The 18,230-nt window shown below is 42.1% G+C and overlaps 1 protein-coding gene across 23 annotated transcripts in view; it reads right to left on the reverse strand.

The window, feature by feature from the left end:
• Positions 1-18,230, reverse strand: part of DOCK9 (dedicator of cytokinesis 9) — a 291,607-nt gene that overhangs the window by 18,585 nt on the left and 254,792 nt on the right. For 13 of the 23 annotated variants that reach the window (XR_003682501.2, XM_028497260.2, XM_028497257.2 and 10 more), the window contains 7 exons: positions 17,011-17,124; positions 16,676-16,891; positions 15,143-15,200; positions 14,175-14,252; positions 12,828-12,934; positions 700-822; positions 14-127 (listed from right to left, as the gene is read on the reverse strand). Coding sequence is in view for 21 of the 23 variants with exons in the window: in XM_028497260.2 (XP_028353061.1) it covers positions 14-127; positions 700-822; positions 12,828-12,934; positions 14,175-14,252; positions 15,143-15,200; positions 16,676-16,891; positions 17,011-17,124 (810 nt within the window). In the remaining 2 variants the exon portion in view is untranslated. Of the gene's footprint in view, positions 1-13; positions 128-699; positions 823-3,519; positions 5,061-12,827; positions 12,935-14,174; positions 14,253-15,142; positions 15,201-16,675; positions 16,892-17,010; positions 17,125-18,230 lie in introns of those variants that run through there. The other 10 variants (XM_028497264.2, XM_028497261.2, XM_024123202.2 and 7 more) reach the window with 4 other exon arrangements.

The raw sequence follows: 18,230 nt of genomic DNA on the forward strand, positions 1-18,230 counted from the left end.
AGAGGAGGCTCACCTGTCCGAAGAAGGCTACTCGGAAGTACGTCCCCAGAAGCCTTCGGCCTGAGTGCATGACCTCGGTCACCTTGCTGTAGGCTCGGTGCAGTGTGTCATACAGATGGGCCAGCCTCTGGAAAGCAGAACAAAACCCATTTCTTCCCACTTGCAACTAGTAGAATTATTTTAAAATAACAATGAAATGATACTATATAGGTGAAAATTCGTTGGACTTGAGTTTCAAAAAAAATCAAGAATGCATTTTGACAGCACAACTGGTAGTGATCATTATCCAACTGTTTCGTTTTCTACCCAAAGGGCCATCCTGCGTATTAAAGACCCACTGGATTTCCAGTGCAGTAAGCCAATTCAGGCCTCTGATGACGTTTGTAGTCTTTGCTTTTCCTACTCCATTCCTTAGCTAAGAGAACCTGGGTGGCCTCCCCAGCCCAGGAAGGATGAAAGGGCCACTGTTTTCCCACGTAGGTGGAGTGCCAGAATTCCCAATGCTTGTCGTTTGAGATTTGAGGTCTGGGTAGAGGTGTGACACCTGATGGCTCTGAGGGTGGCGACGGCCAGTGTCACGTGGCAGGTCAGAGGTCATTGCTCAAATGGCCTGCTTGCGCTCTCTGCATATAAGAATGTCTGGGGATGTGTGTCACTCCACTGTCCTCTCAAACGGGAGAAAGCAAACCACGCAGATACCTCAAAATCCCTCCGCTTCTCATAGATGGGGATGATGAGCTTATAAATGTCGGCAATCAGCTCATAGCGCTCGGCCTTCCAGAGTCCGTCTGCACACTGTTCCAGGAGCTCCATGAGCACATCCTGATCAAAGAAGAAGGCCCCCGGCCAGGAAAGAGTGTTACGGGGAAATTGGCATTGTGTTCCTTGCAGAATACATAAATGGTTAAGACGGCCAGGAAGAAAATTTCAAAATATGTAATATTTGTAAACACTAACTTCCATGTTCTTTTTTTTTTTTTTTTGTAATAGCTTGTGCTTTACATGTTCTTTTTTTTAATGAGCTATTTTCCAATCATATTTACAAACAGAAACGAAGGGTCACATTGTGTGACTGTGTAATAGTTAAATGCATGGAAAAAAATTGATGGTTTCACACAGGCTCTCAATTTTTGTTCTTAGTTTTCTTTTTCTAAATATAATTTAGATTTTCTTCCTTTCTGAGGAACAATGACAATGCTGAGACATGGAAAGTCACTAAGCATGACTTCAAACAAATTTAAACATCTTAGAGCAATTCAGTAACGGAGTGTGGTAGGCACTAGGTCTGCCTCACTAACATTCTTTCCCTTTTCCTTTCAAAATTTCTATCTACTGAAGTTTGGGCAGTCACCCTGCCTCCATTAAAGCCCTTGAACTTCGAAAGAAGCTAACACTATGACTCAAGGGCTGGGACAGGTGCCTCAGGTTTAAACTAACCAGCATAAATCTATTTTCTGGTCAATCATTGCTTCATCATGTGACCTAAACTGGCCAATCAGGGTGAATTTTAGGACCCTGGCTGGGAATGCTGGGACAGATGCTCTCAGCAGACTGGACATGCCAGCCCCAGTCAAGAAGGTAGCTTGACTGGGGCTGGCATCCATCCCATGGCCAGCCAGGGGCCTGTCTGCCCTATTAACAGAGTGGAGAGCTCCTCCTCCCTTCCAAAGTAACTGTATCTTTTACCACTTTGTTAAACAATCAGATTGATCTGTCAATCCTCTGTGGAATTTACTAATGGGAGTCAATTTATTCGACCTTTATTTAAGCCCATTGGAGTAGGGTTTCATTAATGAGGTTGAGTAAACTTCATGTGCTTATTTGTCATCTATATAGCTTTGGTGAAGTACCTTTTCAAAATCTTTTCCTCACTCTTCTACTGGGTTATTTTCTTATTATTGGGTTTTGAGAGTTCTTTATATATTTTGCATAAAAATGATTTATAATTTTCTCCCAGTCTGTAGCTTGTCTCTGGATGTTCTTAACAGTGTCTTTTGAAGAGCAGATGTTTAAAATTTTGATAAGCTCCATTTATCAAGTTTTTATTTTCTGGATTGTGCTTTATACATTACATCTAAGAGATCTTTATCAAGTTCACAAAGATTATCTCTATGTTTTCTTCCAGAAGTTTTATAGTTTTATATTTCACATTTAAGTCTATGATCCTTTGAGTTATTTTTGAATACAGTGTAAAGTACAGGTCACCTTTTTTTTCCCATATGAATGTCCAGTTGTTCCAACACCTCTTGATGAAAGATGGTCCTTTCACCATTGAAGTGCCTTTGAATTTTTGTCAAAAATCAACTGACCATACGTGTGTGGGTCTATTTCTGGCTTCTCTACTTTGTTCCATTGATAGATGTGTCTGTCTTTGTGCCAATATCACACCGTCTTGATCACTACTGTAGCTTTATAGAAGGGTTTCTCCACAGTGACATGAACAATATTTTGTGCCAGATAACTCTTTTTTCTGGGGGGGCTGTCCTATGCATTATAGGATGTTTAGCAGCATTCTTAGCCTTAACCCACTAGATGCCAGTAGCAGTAGCACCACCCTTCCCCCTTTTTCCAAATTGTGACATTAAAAAACCTTTCCAGACACAGCCAAATGCTCCCTGGGAGAGAGGGGGAAAAATCATCCCTAGCTGAGAACCACGGCTTTATCTTGCAATCAGATAGCATGGCTCTTCCAACTTTTTCAAAATTGTTTTGGCTAGTCTAGTTCCTTTGCTTTTCCATATAAATTTTAGAATCTGTTTATCAATTTCTACCAGAACTCCAGATGGGAGTTCGATTAGGATTGCTTTGAATCTATAAATCAATTTAGGGAGAATTGACATCTTAAAAATATTGAGTCTTTCACTCCACTTATTTAGGACTTCTTTGATTTCTTTCATCAGTGTTTGGTAGTTTTTAGCATACAAATCTCTACAGATTTATACCTAATTTTTCAAGGTTTTTGATGCTTTTATAAATAGTACTGTTTTTTAATTTTGATGATTTTATTTTTGGAGTAAAGGCCTTTATTTGAGTAAGATTTATTTTTATTTATTTATTTATTTTTTGTGGTATGCGGGCCTCCCTCTGCCGTGGCCTCTCCCGTTGCGGAGCACAGGCTCCGGACGCGCAGGCTCAGCGGCCATGGCTCACGGGCCCAGCCGCTCCGCGGCATGTGGGATCCTCCCAGACCGGGGCGCGAACCCGGTTCCCCTGCATCGGCAGGCGGACGCGCAACCGCTGCGCCACCAGGGAAGCCCCCTGAGTAAGATTTAAAGTCATCCAGCATTACCTGTTTGTAGGAATTATACAAAATAATTGTTAACAATACAGTGAAACTATGGTATAAGAATCTCTAAACGTGAAGGTTGATTGATTTTTGTACACTGATCTTATGTCCTATGATCTTGCTAAACTCAGTTTTAGCAACCTCTCTTGCAAATTCTTTCGGGTTACTTCTGTCACAAAAGACAACTGCATCTTATGTCAATATACGTAGTTTTATTTCTTTTTCTTACCTTACTGCACTGGCTAGAACCTGTAGCACAATGTCGAATAGGAGTGGTAAAGCAGGTATTCTTGTCTTGTTCCCAATTTTAGGGGGAAAGCATTCAGTCTTTCACCATAAAGTATGATGTTAGCTGTAGGTTTTTTGTAGATATCTTTTTTCTTGACCTAGGATTTTTTTTAAAACTCATGAATGGATATTGAATTTTTTCAAATGATTTTTCTGTATCTATTAAGATGGTCATAAGACTTTCCTTATTTATTCTGTTATATGGTGAATTACATTAATTGGTTTTTACCAATTGGACCAATGGTGCATTGTCAGGGTAAACACCACTTAGTCACAATATATTCCTCTTATTTATATACTGCTAGATTAAATTTGCTAATATATTTTTTAAGGCTTTTATAGTTGCCTTTTAATATGTTTGTATCCTCCATAGTTCTGTAAATGAAGGGCAGGACCTGTGTTTTTCATTACCAGCCTAATGTTTCATTATAGTCCTAATGTCTATGGTTTATAGGTCCAAAGAAAATAAACATTTTAAAACCAGTTGTGAATCAATTTACCAGAAAATACTACCTAACTGACTTAAATAAACCATCTTTAAAGGAAGACATTTAATTCCTATGTCATATTTACAACATACCAATCATAAAACTGTCATCCGTGTGACTAAACTCTGTACCAATGCTTATAAAGAGGTGTATCAGTTGTCTCATACTTTTATTGCTGGTCTCATTAAGTGCAAACACTGAAGCCAGAATATGTAGTAATTATCCTAACAGCTATAGACAAAGAAAAAAGTCAGTAAAGGTCCTAACACCATATCTTCTCTTTGTGCATTTGTATTATGAAGTTGCAAAACCTCTCTCTGTTTTCTCTTAGTTTTGTCTCAAATCTTTTCCAATGGAGAATCTATCCAGGTTAAATATGACAAAATTTTATGATTCTTCTCATGCTTCTCTGATTATAAAAAGCTACATAAAAGAAAAGCATAAAAATAAAACTTGTATAGTGTCAGTGTCATTGTACTTATTCCTTTAGCATAGTTGTAAAACTGGGAAGGTAATAAAGGTCTAATCTAATTTGATAGTTGTAATGATCAAATAAAATTTTACCCATTAAAATGCTCTGAAAACTGAATGCTATATGTAATTAACAGGCCAGTTAAACAAATCTCTCTTTTTCAATCATAACTTTCTACTTGGTATTAATTTTTGAAAAATGACATCTCACTTCTACTGGGTAATGTAATATCCCACAGTGCCACATACATATTTGGTAGGCAAGAATTTCTTGGATGAATGGATCGATCTGCATTTTTGTTAGTAATATAACAATATTACTAATAGCTGTCCTTCGCTGTAGGGAAACGAGTCCTTTATCAAAGCCTTGCAGTTCTTCCATCTCTTAGATCACAGACACTGCACTGGGTATTTATTGAGCATCTTCATTCTCAGTGATGCTGCGGGACTGTAGCAGAGGTGAACGAATTCTGAGAAGACCCAATTTCCCATCAGGGATGAGAATGCTGTACAACCAACGAATTCTTCTGAAAACAAAATAGTCAAGGCATGGAAGTTTACCCATCTTAAAGCTATTCTTAGGTTTAACTTACAGACTACTCATTTGGCCCCTTCTTTTCTCACTACTGGGTTTTGTTCAAACTATAGTATGGTTCACACCGTAGATGTAAATACACAATGATGTCACCCTGTTTATTGTGGATGGGATCAGGGAGACCTAAAGATTCTTAACTCCATGCCTAGCAGTTACAGCACAACAAGACTCTAGAGTAACTTTAATATAATCTCATAGAAAATTGAACATTCTTCTCAAAGAGTTATAAATGTTATAACCAGGCACAGTCACTACCACATCATTAACTTGATTCTTTCATTCATTCATTCACACATTTTACCAAGAAGCTACTACGTACAAGGCACTGTGCTCGACACTGGGTTTATAAAACAAATCTATATAAATAAAATTTAAGTTTCTGTAATTTATAAAAATGGCTCTGTAGATTTTTACTAAACGTGGGGTGAGGGTGGGTTTGGGATAGTTTATCAGGTTATGTGGTATATGTGAAACTGGCTTTGAGGAGGAGGCCCTCAAAGACACAGAGAGGTTGTCCTTCGAAGCAGCTAGAACTGATGAACTAGAGACTCATGACCACCGACTGGAAGAGATTTGACGTGCATGTTAAGATACCGAGGACAGAGAAAACCACAGTGATTTCAAATACGTGCCAAACTGCAAGTCAGAAGGGTAGACACTCTGAACTGAGAGCAGTGGGCATTTACTGACTTAACAGTAGTCTGTGTGTCTCTGAGTGAGTCCTGGGGAGGCCAAGAATCAAGTGAAGAGAGCACGTCCTGCTCCGAAAGCTCAGATCTCTATGCAGATCCATAAAGAGATTACAAAAGATGGTGGTGAGTGTGCTGATAAATGCGCAGGGCATCAGGGATGCAGAGAGGAGCAGCACCTATCCAGTGTTGGGGGTGGGGGGCCATGGAAGGTTTCAGAAAGTGATGACTGACTGAGTCTTACACATCATCAGGAGTTAGTGAGGTGAAGGTGAAAGGTGGGAATAGCAAGGAAGACGGGGGAGACATTCCAGGGAGAGGGAACAGCCTGGGCAGGGACATGGGAGAGACGGCAGCATGGTGTGTGAGAAATTTATAAGTAGTTTGAGGGCTAGAGTGTAAAATCTGAGTCAAACAGGGCAAAGAGATGAGGTTGGGGAGGTGGAAAGATTAAATACACAGATTAAATAGCCACACTCAAAGTTTTCTAAAAATAAATTAATAATTGACTATAGATAATTGTATGAGAAATGAAAATGCACACAGACATACATCCACTATCACAACAAGGAAGTATTATATAAGGAAGATGTTACTTGATTTTAAAATGATGTTCTGTCTATCCTCATAAGGCGTCTGCGTATAGCAGCCTTTCAGGTATATTTTGAATGGTTCTAGATTTAGTCACTTAAATATATATCAAATAGAGTTTATGAGTAATCTCCTGGGCCAAATGCTCCTAATTGTGAGACTGAGATTTGAATACTACTTTTACTCATTTGTCAAACCAGAAACACAAGGGAAGTTTAATAACGATGAAACCTGAATACATGTGGCATATCAATACTATGGACAATTCAGTTCACTATGGAAAAATCTGCCATATTTGGTACAAAAAAGTAGACTTCAACCAGGGACACTTCCCAGAATGGTTGGAAAACAGTAATGTTTCATAGAGTGAATAGAGCTTAGTAAATAATTATGAAATAAGTATCACAATTTGATGGTAATTAAGAATTAGGAAATAATACATCATCAACCTATATATGCTACTGGACATTATTTTATCTTTTCTTTTGATTCAGGAGGCATTCAGGATCTACAGTGTATCAGTCTGAATATCACTTTTTATTGTAGAAAATGGTAATATATACTGTAAAAAGCAGAGTAGAGATTTTACCCAATAACAAACTAAAAATGGCTTTCATTTTTTAAAAAGGTAAGTCCTTGTCTCATAAAGGTGAGTATGGATTACTGAGCATCAAAGCTTAATCCGGTAAAGGTAAATTACTCAAGCTAATGTCAACTCTATACCTAGACGTTTACAGCTGGTGCAGCAAGTAACAATTCTTTGAATAGAAATAACCAGCAATCGTAGAAAGCTAAGTTTGAGAGACCATATGTCAACACAAAATTATAAAGAGTCATAAAAACTAAGACATCATAGTAACTAAACATCGGGGCATATATGAATAATATTCTCAACAGAAATTCCACATATTAATTTACTTTGAATTCTCAGCAATCACTTGAAAACCAGAACTTATACTGACAGCGGTCAGAGAGTGGTGACCTTGAAAGGAAATCATACAGAAAGTCTGATAGTCTTCCCCCTTGTTAAAAATCTAAATGCCAAGTTATTTTTTTCTAAATTGTCTACACACTCAAAGAACTATAAGTAATTACTGGTCGGGGAAAAAAAAACACCTCAGTGAGCTTTATGTACCTGGAAAGTATACATTTTATGATATCAGACTAGACTTAAAAAGATCTCGGTACACTAAGCTCGTAAGCCATTCAGGAAGCTGTTTAAAATGTAATTAGCCAGTCATGTGTAGGTGTGCCACAGCCATGCAAGTGAGGGCACCGAGCACCTGTCTGTGGAAACAGCCCACTAATGCTGTGCATGCGCGCACGCGTGTGCTTGAAAATGCATTATGAGCCTGTGTATTTGCGGGGTATTTAAAATTTTTTCACTTAAATAATATTTGCCCCATTTTAGGATTGACTGATTTAATTTAACCTTTCTTATGAAGCTAGCTGTCTCTTTTATCTACCATTTGGGAATAACCGTAAGCATGTGACCTGGCTCGGGCAATGGCGTACATCATGGCATCATTCACATTTCCACTATATTATCGTTTCTCAAGATACAGTCGAGGGCTTCCCTGGTGGCGCAGTGGTTGAGAGTCCGCCTGCCGATGCAGGGGACGCGGGTTCGTGCCCCGGTCCGGGAAGATCCCACGTGCCACGGAGCGGCTGGGCCCGTGGGCCACGGCCGCTGAGCCTGCGCGTCCGGAGCCTGTGCTCCGCAGCGGGCGAGGCCACGAGAGTGAGAGGCCCGCGTACCGCAAAAAAAAAAAAAAAAAAAAAAAAAAAAGATACAGTCAAAGATCCTTTGTATCAGAATAATCACCTGGGATGCTTGTTAAAATACAGATTCCCAGGCACTACAGTCACCCAACTAAATCTGTGGATGGGTAGGGGTGGGTTAGAATGGGAATTTATATTTGTAACAGGAATCTGAGTAATTTTAAAGCACACTGAAGCTTGAGGACTAGCACACTAGGTCAAACTTTCTAAGACAGGCATCTGCCTCATATATCACTGAGCTGGCACATGGCACACAGCTAGTTTATGGAGCGAATCAACACATGTCAATGTAGAAATTTCTAAGCCACAAAGAATTGAGACAACTTTCAATTCAGATTCTAAGGGACCGTGGTTTAGGTGTTTCTCCTCAATGGCAAGAAAGCATCAGAAGCAGTGTTGTGTGCTGGGGCAGGGACCACATCATGCTCACCCTTGTCTCTCCAGCATAAGGAAGCTTAGGAAATATTTGCAACATGAAGCAGGGCAATATGTCCTGGTATGAGACAAGGTAGAACAGTCAGACAAGTTCCATGGGCCACGTTCTCTACTGCTGTTGTTTTCGAGAAGCATTATAAAAGTGTAGATATGCTATATAACTTTTATGGTTCTAAGAGCACTCTCGGTCAAGGAAAAGTCGATGCTTTGACCACCCTACAGGGTTACAGAAAATTGCCAGGCTTGGATGAGATGTAAACAGAGGAACCACAGGATGTGTTTTGTTGATAACTCTCTCTTGGGATGTTCTGTACGTATAAACATTTTATGTTTGTTATTTCTGAATAGATGCAGTTTGGCTAATCCAAGTCAGCGACCTGCCTGGTGAACCTCACCGTTGCTGGTCTGTGCAACAACACTTGAGTGTGCCAAATACAGTCGATCCTCATTACTTGCTGTGGTTATGTTCTATGGTCACCACCGACACTGAATTTGTGAACACGGAACACCCCCTTCTCAGGGAAATACAGGGTTAGGCTCCAGAGAGCCTCTGGTTACAATATTTTTGGCAACTGATTAGTACATAACCTTGTTTTATGTGTGTTTCTGTTTAAAGACACCTCATTTAGTACATATTGTTGATTCATTAATATTGAACCCACGACCCAAAGCACTGTAACTCCTGCCTGAACAGAGATTATCTGACAAGTATTTTCTCTGTAAGGCACATCACCTTCCTGAGTTCGGGAACACTGGGCAGCACTTCAGCACCGTGCTAGGGGGCCAGAGAAGGACCCCTGTTTACAGCACGAGCCGAAACAAGGAGGCAGAGTGTTGCCTGTTCAGCCTCAGGTGGGAACGTGTGGCCTCAAATTTTTTGCTGCTTTGTGCCATGTCCCCAAATGACTGTAAAAGCACCTCAGTGCATGCTGATTCTGGGGTAACAAAGAAATTTTAGCAACTGGGCAAATAATGAGGATGGACTGTATTTTCCATTTCCCCACTACAGTCCCTTTTGGCCCCATTCCTCCCTCGCTCTGTGCCATGTGGGCCGACGCACCAGGACTGCTGGCCTGCCTGCTGGGCTCAGCCAGTGGAAGGCCAGCAGGAGACTGGTGGCCAGAAGGAAGTGTGGGGAGGGGGTGCCTCCCTCCCTGCCCCCATGCCAGGACTGAGCCGGGGCAGGGGCCCCTCTGCGTAGTTTCTCCCTCCCCACTCCCTTAGCCCACAGGCTGACAGTGGCAACCCAGCTGTTGCTAACCTCCAGGGTTCGGCATATTCCTTGTTGGTTCCCTAAACCCTGACCAAACTTTTCAAATAGTCCCTTCGTTAGACTTGCTTCAATTTCTGAGAGTGCTACCTATTTCCTTTAGGACCCTGCCTGTGTGGGAGGATGAGGGGGGAATCTCAAAACACCATGGGTTGCATGGAATTTTGACACCATAGGAAACTCAGAATTCTTCAATCTGCATAGGCTCCAAGTTGTGAAACAAAATGTAAACAGGAATGGAAGGTTTCTCTTTAATCAAAAGCAGCTGCGGGGGAGTTCGCTCTTTAGATCAGTCAAGGAAGATGGATTGCTACCAATAAAAACGCATCTGAGGTCTCCTCCTAGGAGAACTGTGCATTTTTAGGCAGTGCCTCTAAAATCATGTTAGGAGAGCACCTTAGACAGTTAAATATGTCTAATAATGCACATTAAAAGGGCAATGATTTTTATTAAACTATTGTCCTACACCTATTCCCATCAGCTTTCCCCAAAACTCCTTCCCTGGCAGACATATTCGACTTTCCCTTTTTCTTGAAACATCTTGAGAGCCAAAGCAAAAACTACGTGGCAGTTTCTGCTTTCGTGACTTTTGGAACACGTTCTTTTTTCACTGCTGGCTAGTTTCACTCTTAATGTGCAGGGCTTGCTCGGGGCTTTCCAACCCCCTGTGCCACATCCTAATCAGGATAGATTGTCGTGTACTGTGGACCTTGTTAAAGATTTACCAACTTTACACTTCAAGGACAGGGTGGAAAATCCATATTCTGAAAATAACTGATAAAGTTATCCCTGTCACATGTTCAGTTATTACTCAGAGTGGGTGCCATCCACAAAGTTCCCCAATCAAGTCTGCCCTTGATTTCACAGGGCTCATTGCCTAGGCTGCAGAGACTATTCCAGCCTATTACTTAATCTGATGAGCAAACCTGAACTTCATGTTATCATTCCTGAGGACAGGTTACCCAGAACTGTTTACTTTCTAATCTTTAGTTGTTCTTGGCATTGCTGTTTTCCTTATCGAATCTAAACAAAGTGCTGCGCTCCGGAGGACTGACTGGGCAGCGGGGGACAAGGGTGGTTTCTCCAAGGAAACAATGCCTTCAAGCCTCTTTTCAGGCAAAAACCCCGTGCAAACCCTCCTTGAAGCGAGGAGTTCGAAGCGAAGAGCGTGCGGGCCTTGTTGCCTAAGGGACAGGCACACACATCAGAGTAAAAAAATGAAAAATTACCATTGGGCCAGGCATTTCAAGGTGGAGAAACCGCTGAACTGTTAAGACCATGTAATAACCAACTGGTTTTTTTTTTCCCCCTTCAGAATACTTAGAGAACTTTATGTATTTTGGTTAAAATTATTTTAATTTTTAAATGTGAAATCACTCAATATATTATCCTTCTTTCTCACAGTTAATTTTTAATTTAGAGGGTCATTTGAGACTAGACAATTTTTGGCAGTGGTTCTTAAACCTTTGAGGCTTAAGGTCCCTTTATATAGCATAAACATTATTGAGAATTCTTTAAAAATAGCTGAGAACCTTTGTATATATGGGTGTTATCTCTCAATGTTTACAATATCAGGAATGAAAACTGAAAAAAAAGTAAAAAGATTTATTACTTTAAACTAAGATAATAAACCTATTACATGTTAATGAAAATAACACTTTTAAAGAAAAAATAACATTTTCAAAAAAAAATTAAGGAGAAGAGTGGCATTGTTTTACATTTTTTGCAACTCTGATGTCTGACTTCGTAGGAGAAGCCTGGATTCCTGTCTCTGCTTCTGCATTCAATCTTTTCAATATGTTGTTCTGGGTGATGTAGACAAAGAAAATCCAGCCTCACAGAGACATTCAATTTGAAAAGTAAGGACCTTAAAGACTTCCTGAAAGGGTCTCGGGGACCCCAGGACCATACTTTGAGAATTGCTGATTCATGGATGGTCAGTGTCACGAAGGATGTTTGCTCGTGGGCCCCACTTACCAGCATGAACATGATCAAAAGTCCTGATATTAATGGCAGGACTTGCACATCATAAACACAAGTATAACACAGGCAGAAGACGTTTACTCCTTTCTCTGTTCTTTCTCTCCACATGAAGAAACAGAAAACTATCTTTCCTTAAAAGATGGACAGGATTAAAAAGCATTCCCTTGACTGTTTCATTTTGCTCTAGGTGAGGGGAGGCAGGCACACATGAAGAACTCTTCTGGCAGATATTCACAGAAGAGGAAATTCAGGAAAGGTACACAGAAAATTGGCATTTGTTCAAAATTCCTAGCTGTATTTCAGAACTCTCTAGTTTCAGATTTTAAGTGGCTGCAGGGTAATCCTGTTTTGGCAAGAAACTTGCAAAAATTGCTACAATGATCTAAAGTCAAACTTTCTGGTCTCTACGGGGGGTGGGCAAGGGTGGTCTTATCTACTCACGGTGCACAGACCCTGGCTGACAGCACTCAAGTGGGGGCAGGGAACTGGGGGCCTGGACAGGGGCTGCTCTGCCCCTGAGCCCAGTCTGTCCTCTCATGGCCTTGCATGTTTGGGGACATTGGGGAGATATCTTGTGTTGGAGGCACTGATCTAAAAGTCAGATTAAAACAGCAATAAAACCCAGGAACCAGAGAAATTAACTGCTGCAAAGAATGAGAAACTTTACGATTCAAAATACTGGGCCTTTCACCACAAGTGTTCAAGCTCTCAGCCTCACTTCACTGTTAACTAGCGCCTCAAAACTCTCTCCAGAGAAAAGGAGGAGTTCCTGGAAATGGGAATGGCAGAAACTTTCACTGTTCAGTTTCAGTGTTCTGGAGAATTATCTTAGAGTGAAGTGTGTACACAGCAGCTGCAGACAGAAAATCCCAGTTTGGTGCAGGGGCGGGTGAATGGCAGCACCCGAGACACTGGGGTGACTGGAGCCCTTGCGGGCTGCGGCGCTCACCTCGTTGAAGTGGACGTCCTGCATGCCGACGTCTTCCATCATGGAGGCCTCCTCATCTATGTTCGGGGTAATCACCCTGAAAGCTGCGCATCCTTGTCTAAACATGCCTAGAATTGAGAGAGCAGGGGACAGACAGTTGGAGCTATCAACCTGAGAGTGGATGAACCGCGAGGGTTCTTCCTGCCCTGTTTGTTTCTGGGTTGAATGAGGACCGATCTTGAAATCTCTTGCGTCTCAGGCCAGCATTCCCACGGGGAGCCTGGGCGCCACTGTGTGCTTTCCTTCATTCGCTTCCTCATATTTAACCCTCACCGCCCTCAATTTTTTTTATTTTTCTCATCCCTTTTTATTTTTCACCCACCTTTATTAAAATGTATGTAATCCTTAAATAAACTGAAATAGGTATTGAATAAAATTAATAGCAAAGTAATAACAACAATAGTTTGATTTGGTAAAATGACCCATGCTCAGATACCAAGAAAAATAAAGAAGCCAAAGCCAATCAGAGAAATACAGACTCAAAAACAACTCTGTTTCCTTCCAGCTGTCATCTCACCCACTCTGGCTGGGATAACCCAGAACTCAGATTAGAACTCGCCCTTCTCCTGCAGGAAGCGGTCTACCAAGATGTGACTCGATGGCCACAGCCGTGAGCTGAGGGGCTGCCTTGGCTGGCTCCACGTCAGCAGCCTGAGGGGTAAGGAGAGGCCTTTCCTCCCATGGAGTCACTGGGGAAAGTTTCATGTCACTTGGACAACGTCAGCTGGGCAAAAACGATCAAGTGAAAAAGGACTTGAAATGTCTTCCTACTCTACTGAGATTGCTGCTTACAGTAAAACAAAAGTCAAAACCTGAACTGAGACCTCCCATGTTTCAGGAAAAAAAGGAACACAGAGGAGTTTGAAATCAAGTCTTGAAAGAGTGGACCCTAAAGTCAGAGATGTTTCTGCTGCACATGGTCAAGGTTTCCAGCCCCTTCATGGGTTGTCTAGCATCTCTGCCAATGTCCAGCTTTTGCCTTGCTTTTGTTTCATGGAGACAAAGATTCCCCTATGCAAAGCACTAACCTGGGAGCTTGAGGATACATGAGTGTACAAAAAGCAAAATTATAAAATCCAACCATCCATGTTTTTGGCTACAGAGTAGATTTAAAAATACAACTCAGCTCTGGTGGAACAACGACAATGGTGGCCAAAGTGCTTTCTTCTCCTTGCCTGCCATCAAACCAGAGAGGCCAGGAAAGGAAGGGAGGGAAGGAGAGCCAAGGCCATCCCAGCAGAGTTGAAAGAGAAACCCCACACGTCTGAGGGTCACAGGGATGGGGCGGCCGGCCCGCTCTCAGCTCACCTCCCCGGCGCCTCCTCTGGCAGATGCTGTGGCTGGAGGGGAGGAAGGACGGCTCCAGCTGGAGGGTTAGGTCTGCTTCTAAACGTGAGGAGATGTATTACCCGACAGAAGGTCTCAACAGGAAATCGTGCTGGCAGTAAGAGAATACGGAGCCCCTCCCTGGTTTCTTTCTCCTTCCAGCTCTGACGTATGACAAGCCTAGATGCCCTTAAATTCCATTCCAAAGAGCCAGCTGTACCAGAAAGATAGAAATTCCCTGACCTGGCCATCTGTGGTTTCCTCACATTGTGAAGGAATTAGCCAGATCTGGTGCAGCCGTGCTCCAGTACACACATGAACACAACTGGCCGTTCTAAAAGCCCCGTGTTCTCAAATTTGAAGTGGAAACGAGCAGCTGGTGTTTAACCAGAGGAGCCGTGACAGAACTTGTGGCCTGCTAACATGGGAACAAGCACTTAGCACACAGGTGGGCGGCACTCACTCCTGCCAGCTCCTTCCACGGGGCAGCAAGGTTTCCAGCCTGCAAGCTGCCTTCACACACAGCAAAGCCGACCGGGCTGTGCTCCAGAAAATACTGTCTGATCACCTCCTGTTACAGCTGCCTTTTGATTGATAAACAGTTCCGGTGGGAACTATCTTAAGGGAAAATAAAATATTTTCAGCTGGAGACTGGCTGGTCAGGGACTCCCAGATGCCAAGCTCATTAACTAGTTTTTGCAATATGGAGCTATTAATAAGAGGTTATACGACAGAATGCCACCTACTTTTGTTTTGCATTTCTGCGGTGCCTACCACATCAAGCAAATGTCACGCCAGTGAATAAAACAATGAATATAGTGTACACATACACATACACACACACACACAGAAATGCCCCACATCCAAATCTTTCTTAATGGCTCTCACTTGTCTTTGCTGCTTTGTGCAATTTTATATTTATTTCACAAAACCCACGAATCGTTTCTTACCTTTCCGTGTGAGATATTCTGCCACCAGGGCTGTGACATGGACATAGCACATTGCTGCCTATAACAAAAGACATGTTTCAGAATCACCAATTATAAAGCATGGCACAATGCTCACAAACAGAAATCTAATGACTATATGTACTTATATTAGATCTCAAGGCATCAACTAGTGTTTCTAATGGCTGACATCTTACCTTTTGAAAAAAGTAGAACAATTCAAATAAATTGAAATTTTTAAACTTTGAATTGAGACAAATGGCAGTAAATTTGCTAAGACCTATTTCTATTTAAAATTATTAAATTTAAATGTAAAAGATTTTTAAAAAGCATTTTTTCTTACTATAAAATTTCAGCATTATTTCTCTTAAAGGGAAAAGAGGATCATATGAAGAAAAGGCATGTGCATTCAGAGATGAAGTTATAACTTTTTCCAAAAAGTCTAAATGAAAATATTATTTTATGTAAATGGATAACATTATAAACACCTTAAGACAAAACAAAAAATAAAAATAAATTCTTTTCACCAAGTTGCCATGGTTTACAAAACATCAAAGAGAGCTAGCTGTTGGAAATGAACCTACCATAAGGTTCCAAGGTCTGAGCCCTGGTTCTTGTCAGAATGATAAAAATACTACTACTACTAACAGTATGTAATTCATTCTTATTATGGCTAATGTATATTTTAGATTAAACTTATGGTCAAACAGAATGGACTCTTTGAATAATCAATAGGTAAAAATAGTTACACAAAATTTTCAGCTTTAGAACACAATTTTACTAAGTTAAGCAGTTAGAGAGGTTTAAAAGTAAAAGCACACTTCTTTGGTAGTACTGTTAATCATACCTAAATGCCTCAGGCATGAACCCTGAGCAGAGTTTTCATGGGAACATGAATACAACCCGCCTTAGAGCCTACTGTTTTCCTTAATTTCCCCCATTTTACAGATGATGTCATAGAGGCACAGAGGGGTTAAGAACTGGCTCAATGTCACCGAGTTAGTCGATGTTGGATCCAGGATCCAGTCTGCCTTGGAGCCCACACTCCCCCTCTGCCCCCGCCATGCTGTCGCTTATTGAACTGTGCAGCTCTGTCCATGAGGGAGCTCTGACATCTGCCACGACTACAGACAGAAACTGACTACCTCAGACAGGAAAAAGCAATGCCCTGTGATGACTTTGATACAGGGAAATCTAATTTTATCATAAAATAGCTGAATTTTAGATCTAGAGAGGAGTTTTGATGCAGAAACTGAGTGCACCTAACTAGCAGGCACCTGCGTGAGCATGGATGTTTTCTAAGAGCCTTCAAACAATGCTCTCTTGTGATGGAGACATCCCCTTACAGTGCTGTAAATTGTGAAAATGCTTAGATGACCTTGAAGGAACCCCGAGCCCAACACTGTTTACAGTATCACATATTTTTAACTGGCTTCTTTGAATTACTGGGAAATTTTTCTCATAACTGGCTTCCTTCAGTGAATGGGGCACAATTTGTTTTCTCAAAAGCCCGGACGGACAGGCCTGCGGGGCTACCTCGGACAGGTCCCCGTTTTTGACATGGATCCGGGCCATGCTGTCCAGCCACGTCTTCCGGAGCTCAGGGGTGCTGGCGTAGGACTTGGCCAGGCTGTACTGGAGGTCCACCAGCATCTCGGGGTCATTCTCATGCTCCTTCATCTGAGCCGTGGCCATCAGAACTGTGCGGATCCTTTTGGTCAGGTCCTTCACGTCCGAGGAGAAGGTGGTGTGCTGAAACAAGGGTGGAGGGGGACACGGGGCTTTAAGCTGCATTCTGTCTGTCTGCATACATATCAGATGATGAGGCTGAGTTTTGAGGGTAAAACATAAAACGAGACCGGGCCACCCACCTTGATGAGCCTGTCACTGTTGGCACAGTTGTTGATGATAGACAACGACTGTTGGAATCTGGTTCCCCCAATGCCAACAACGTCTGCTATCAGTTGGCTGACGGAAATAATGACCTTAGGGACACACAAACGTGAGCAAATCAATTCACCTTCAAGTGACGCCCCAGGCTCAGCTCCTGGCTTTGGTTAGGATGTGCAGGAGGATGGGGCAACGGGGAAGCTGCGAGCAAGGATCGCGCCCGTGTGGGAAACAACGTCTGAGTCATCTTCCCCCTTCCGAGAATTATTCCAGAAGGGGATTTTGCTACCCTTCCATCTCGGTTGCACATCAAAATGCTAATCAGGAGAGTGTAGAGGAATGAGAATCAGATAAGCCCATATCACTTGGATGGTTACTTACCTATCACTTTCTCTAATAAAAAGGAAGACCTTATTATTTACCTTTTTGGTTTTTGGCTTGAATTTGTATGTACTAAATATTCAGTAAGTGGACTGTCCTTTGCATTTATTATTAAAACATGTACATATTAACTATGCAGTGGGGGAATCTGTCTTTTTGGGGGGTCTATAAATAGCACCACCTTTACCCAGTTACTCAGCTAAACCGTGGACCATGCCCCTCCCCCCATCCCCCTTCTCATCCTTTGCCTTCACCACACCCAGGTATAATCAGTCACTAAGTACTGTCAACTCAATCTCCTCTCCCTTCTAACCTCACCACGCCTGACCCAGGATGTCATCCTCTCCGGCCTAAATTTAACCATGGTTTCCCCGCGGTCTCCCGATCTAAGGCCTTGACCCCTGATCCATTCTCAGCCTGGAGTCCAGGCGATCCCTCCAATGTGCAACGTTGCCACTCAACTTGTTCTCACCCATACGCTCACCTCCACTGTAAGGACCTTCTCTGGTCCCCTGGATGGTCCCTTTCCTATGGTGCAAGCGTGGCCTGGAACATGCTCACCCCCGAACCCCTCTTCACACTTCACATCCCATGGGAAGCCCCCTGGTCCCCTCCCTGGGGCACTCGAGTTCCTCTGTTAGGGGACCGGGCACACGGCACAAAGGCCTCAGTGTCTGTCTGTCCTCCAGTAGACGACACTCTGTGAGGGCCAGGAGAGGTCCTGTTTTGTTCATGCTTGTATCCATGAATCCCAGCACACAGTTTGCAAGCAATAAACATTTGTTTTTTAAAAAAAGAGTAAGTACAGAGACGGAGAAGG

Source organism: Physeter macrocephalus, chromosome 13, assembly GCF_002837175.3.
Source record: "Physeter macrocephalus isolate SW-GA chromosome 13, ASM283717v5, whole genome shotgun sequence".
In the NCBI taxonomy this organism is placed as follows: domain Eukaryota; kingdom Metazoa; phylum Chordata; class Mammalia; order Artiodactyla; family Physeteridae; genus Physeter; species Physeter macrocephalus.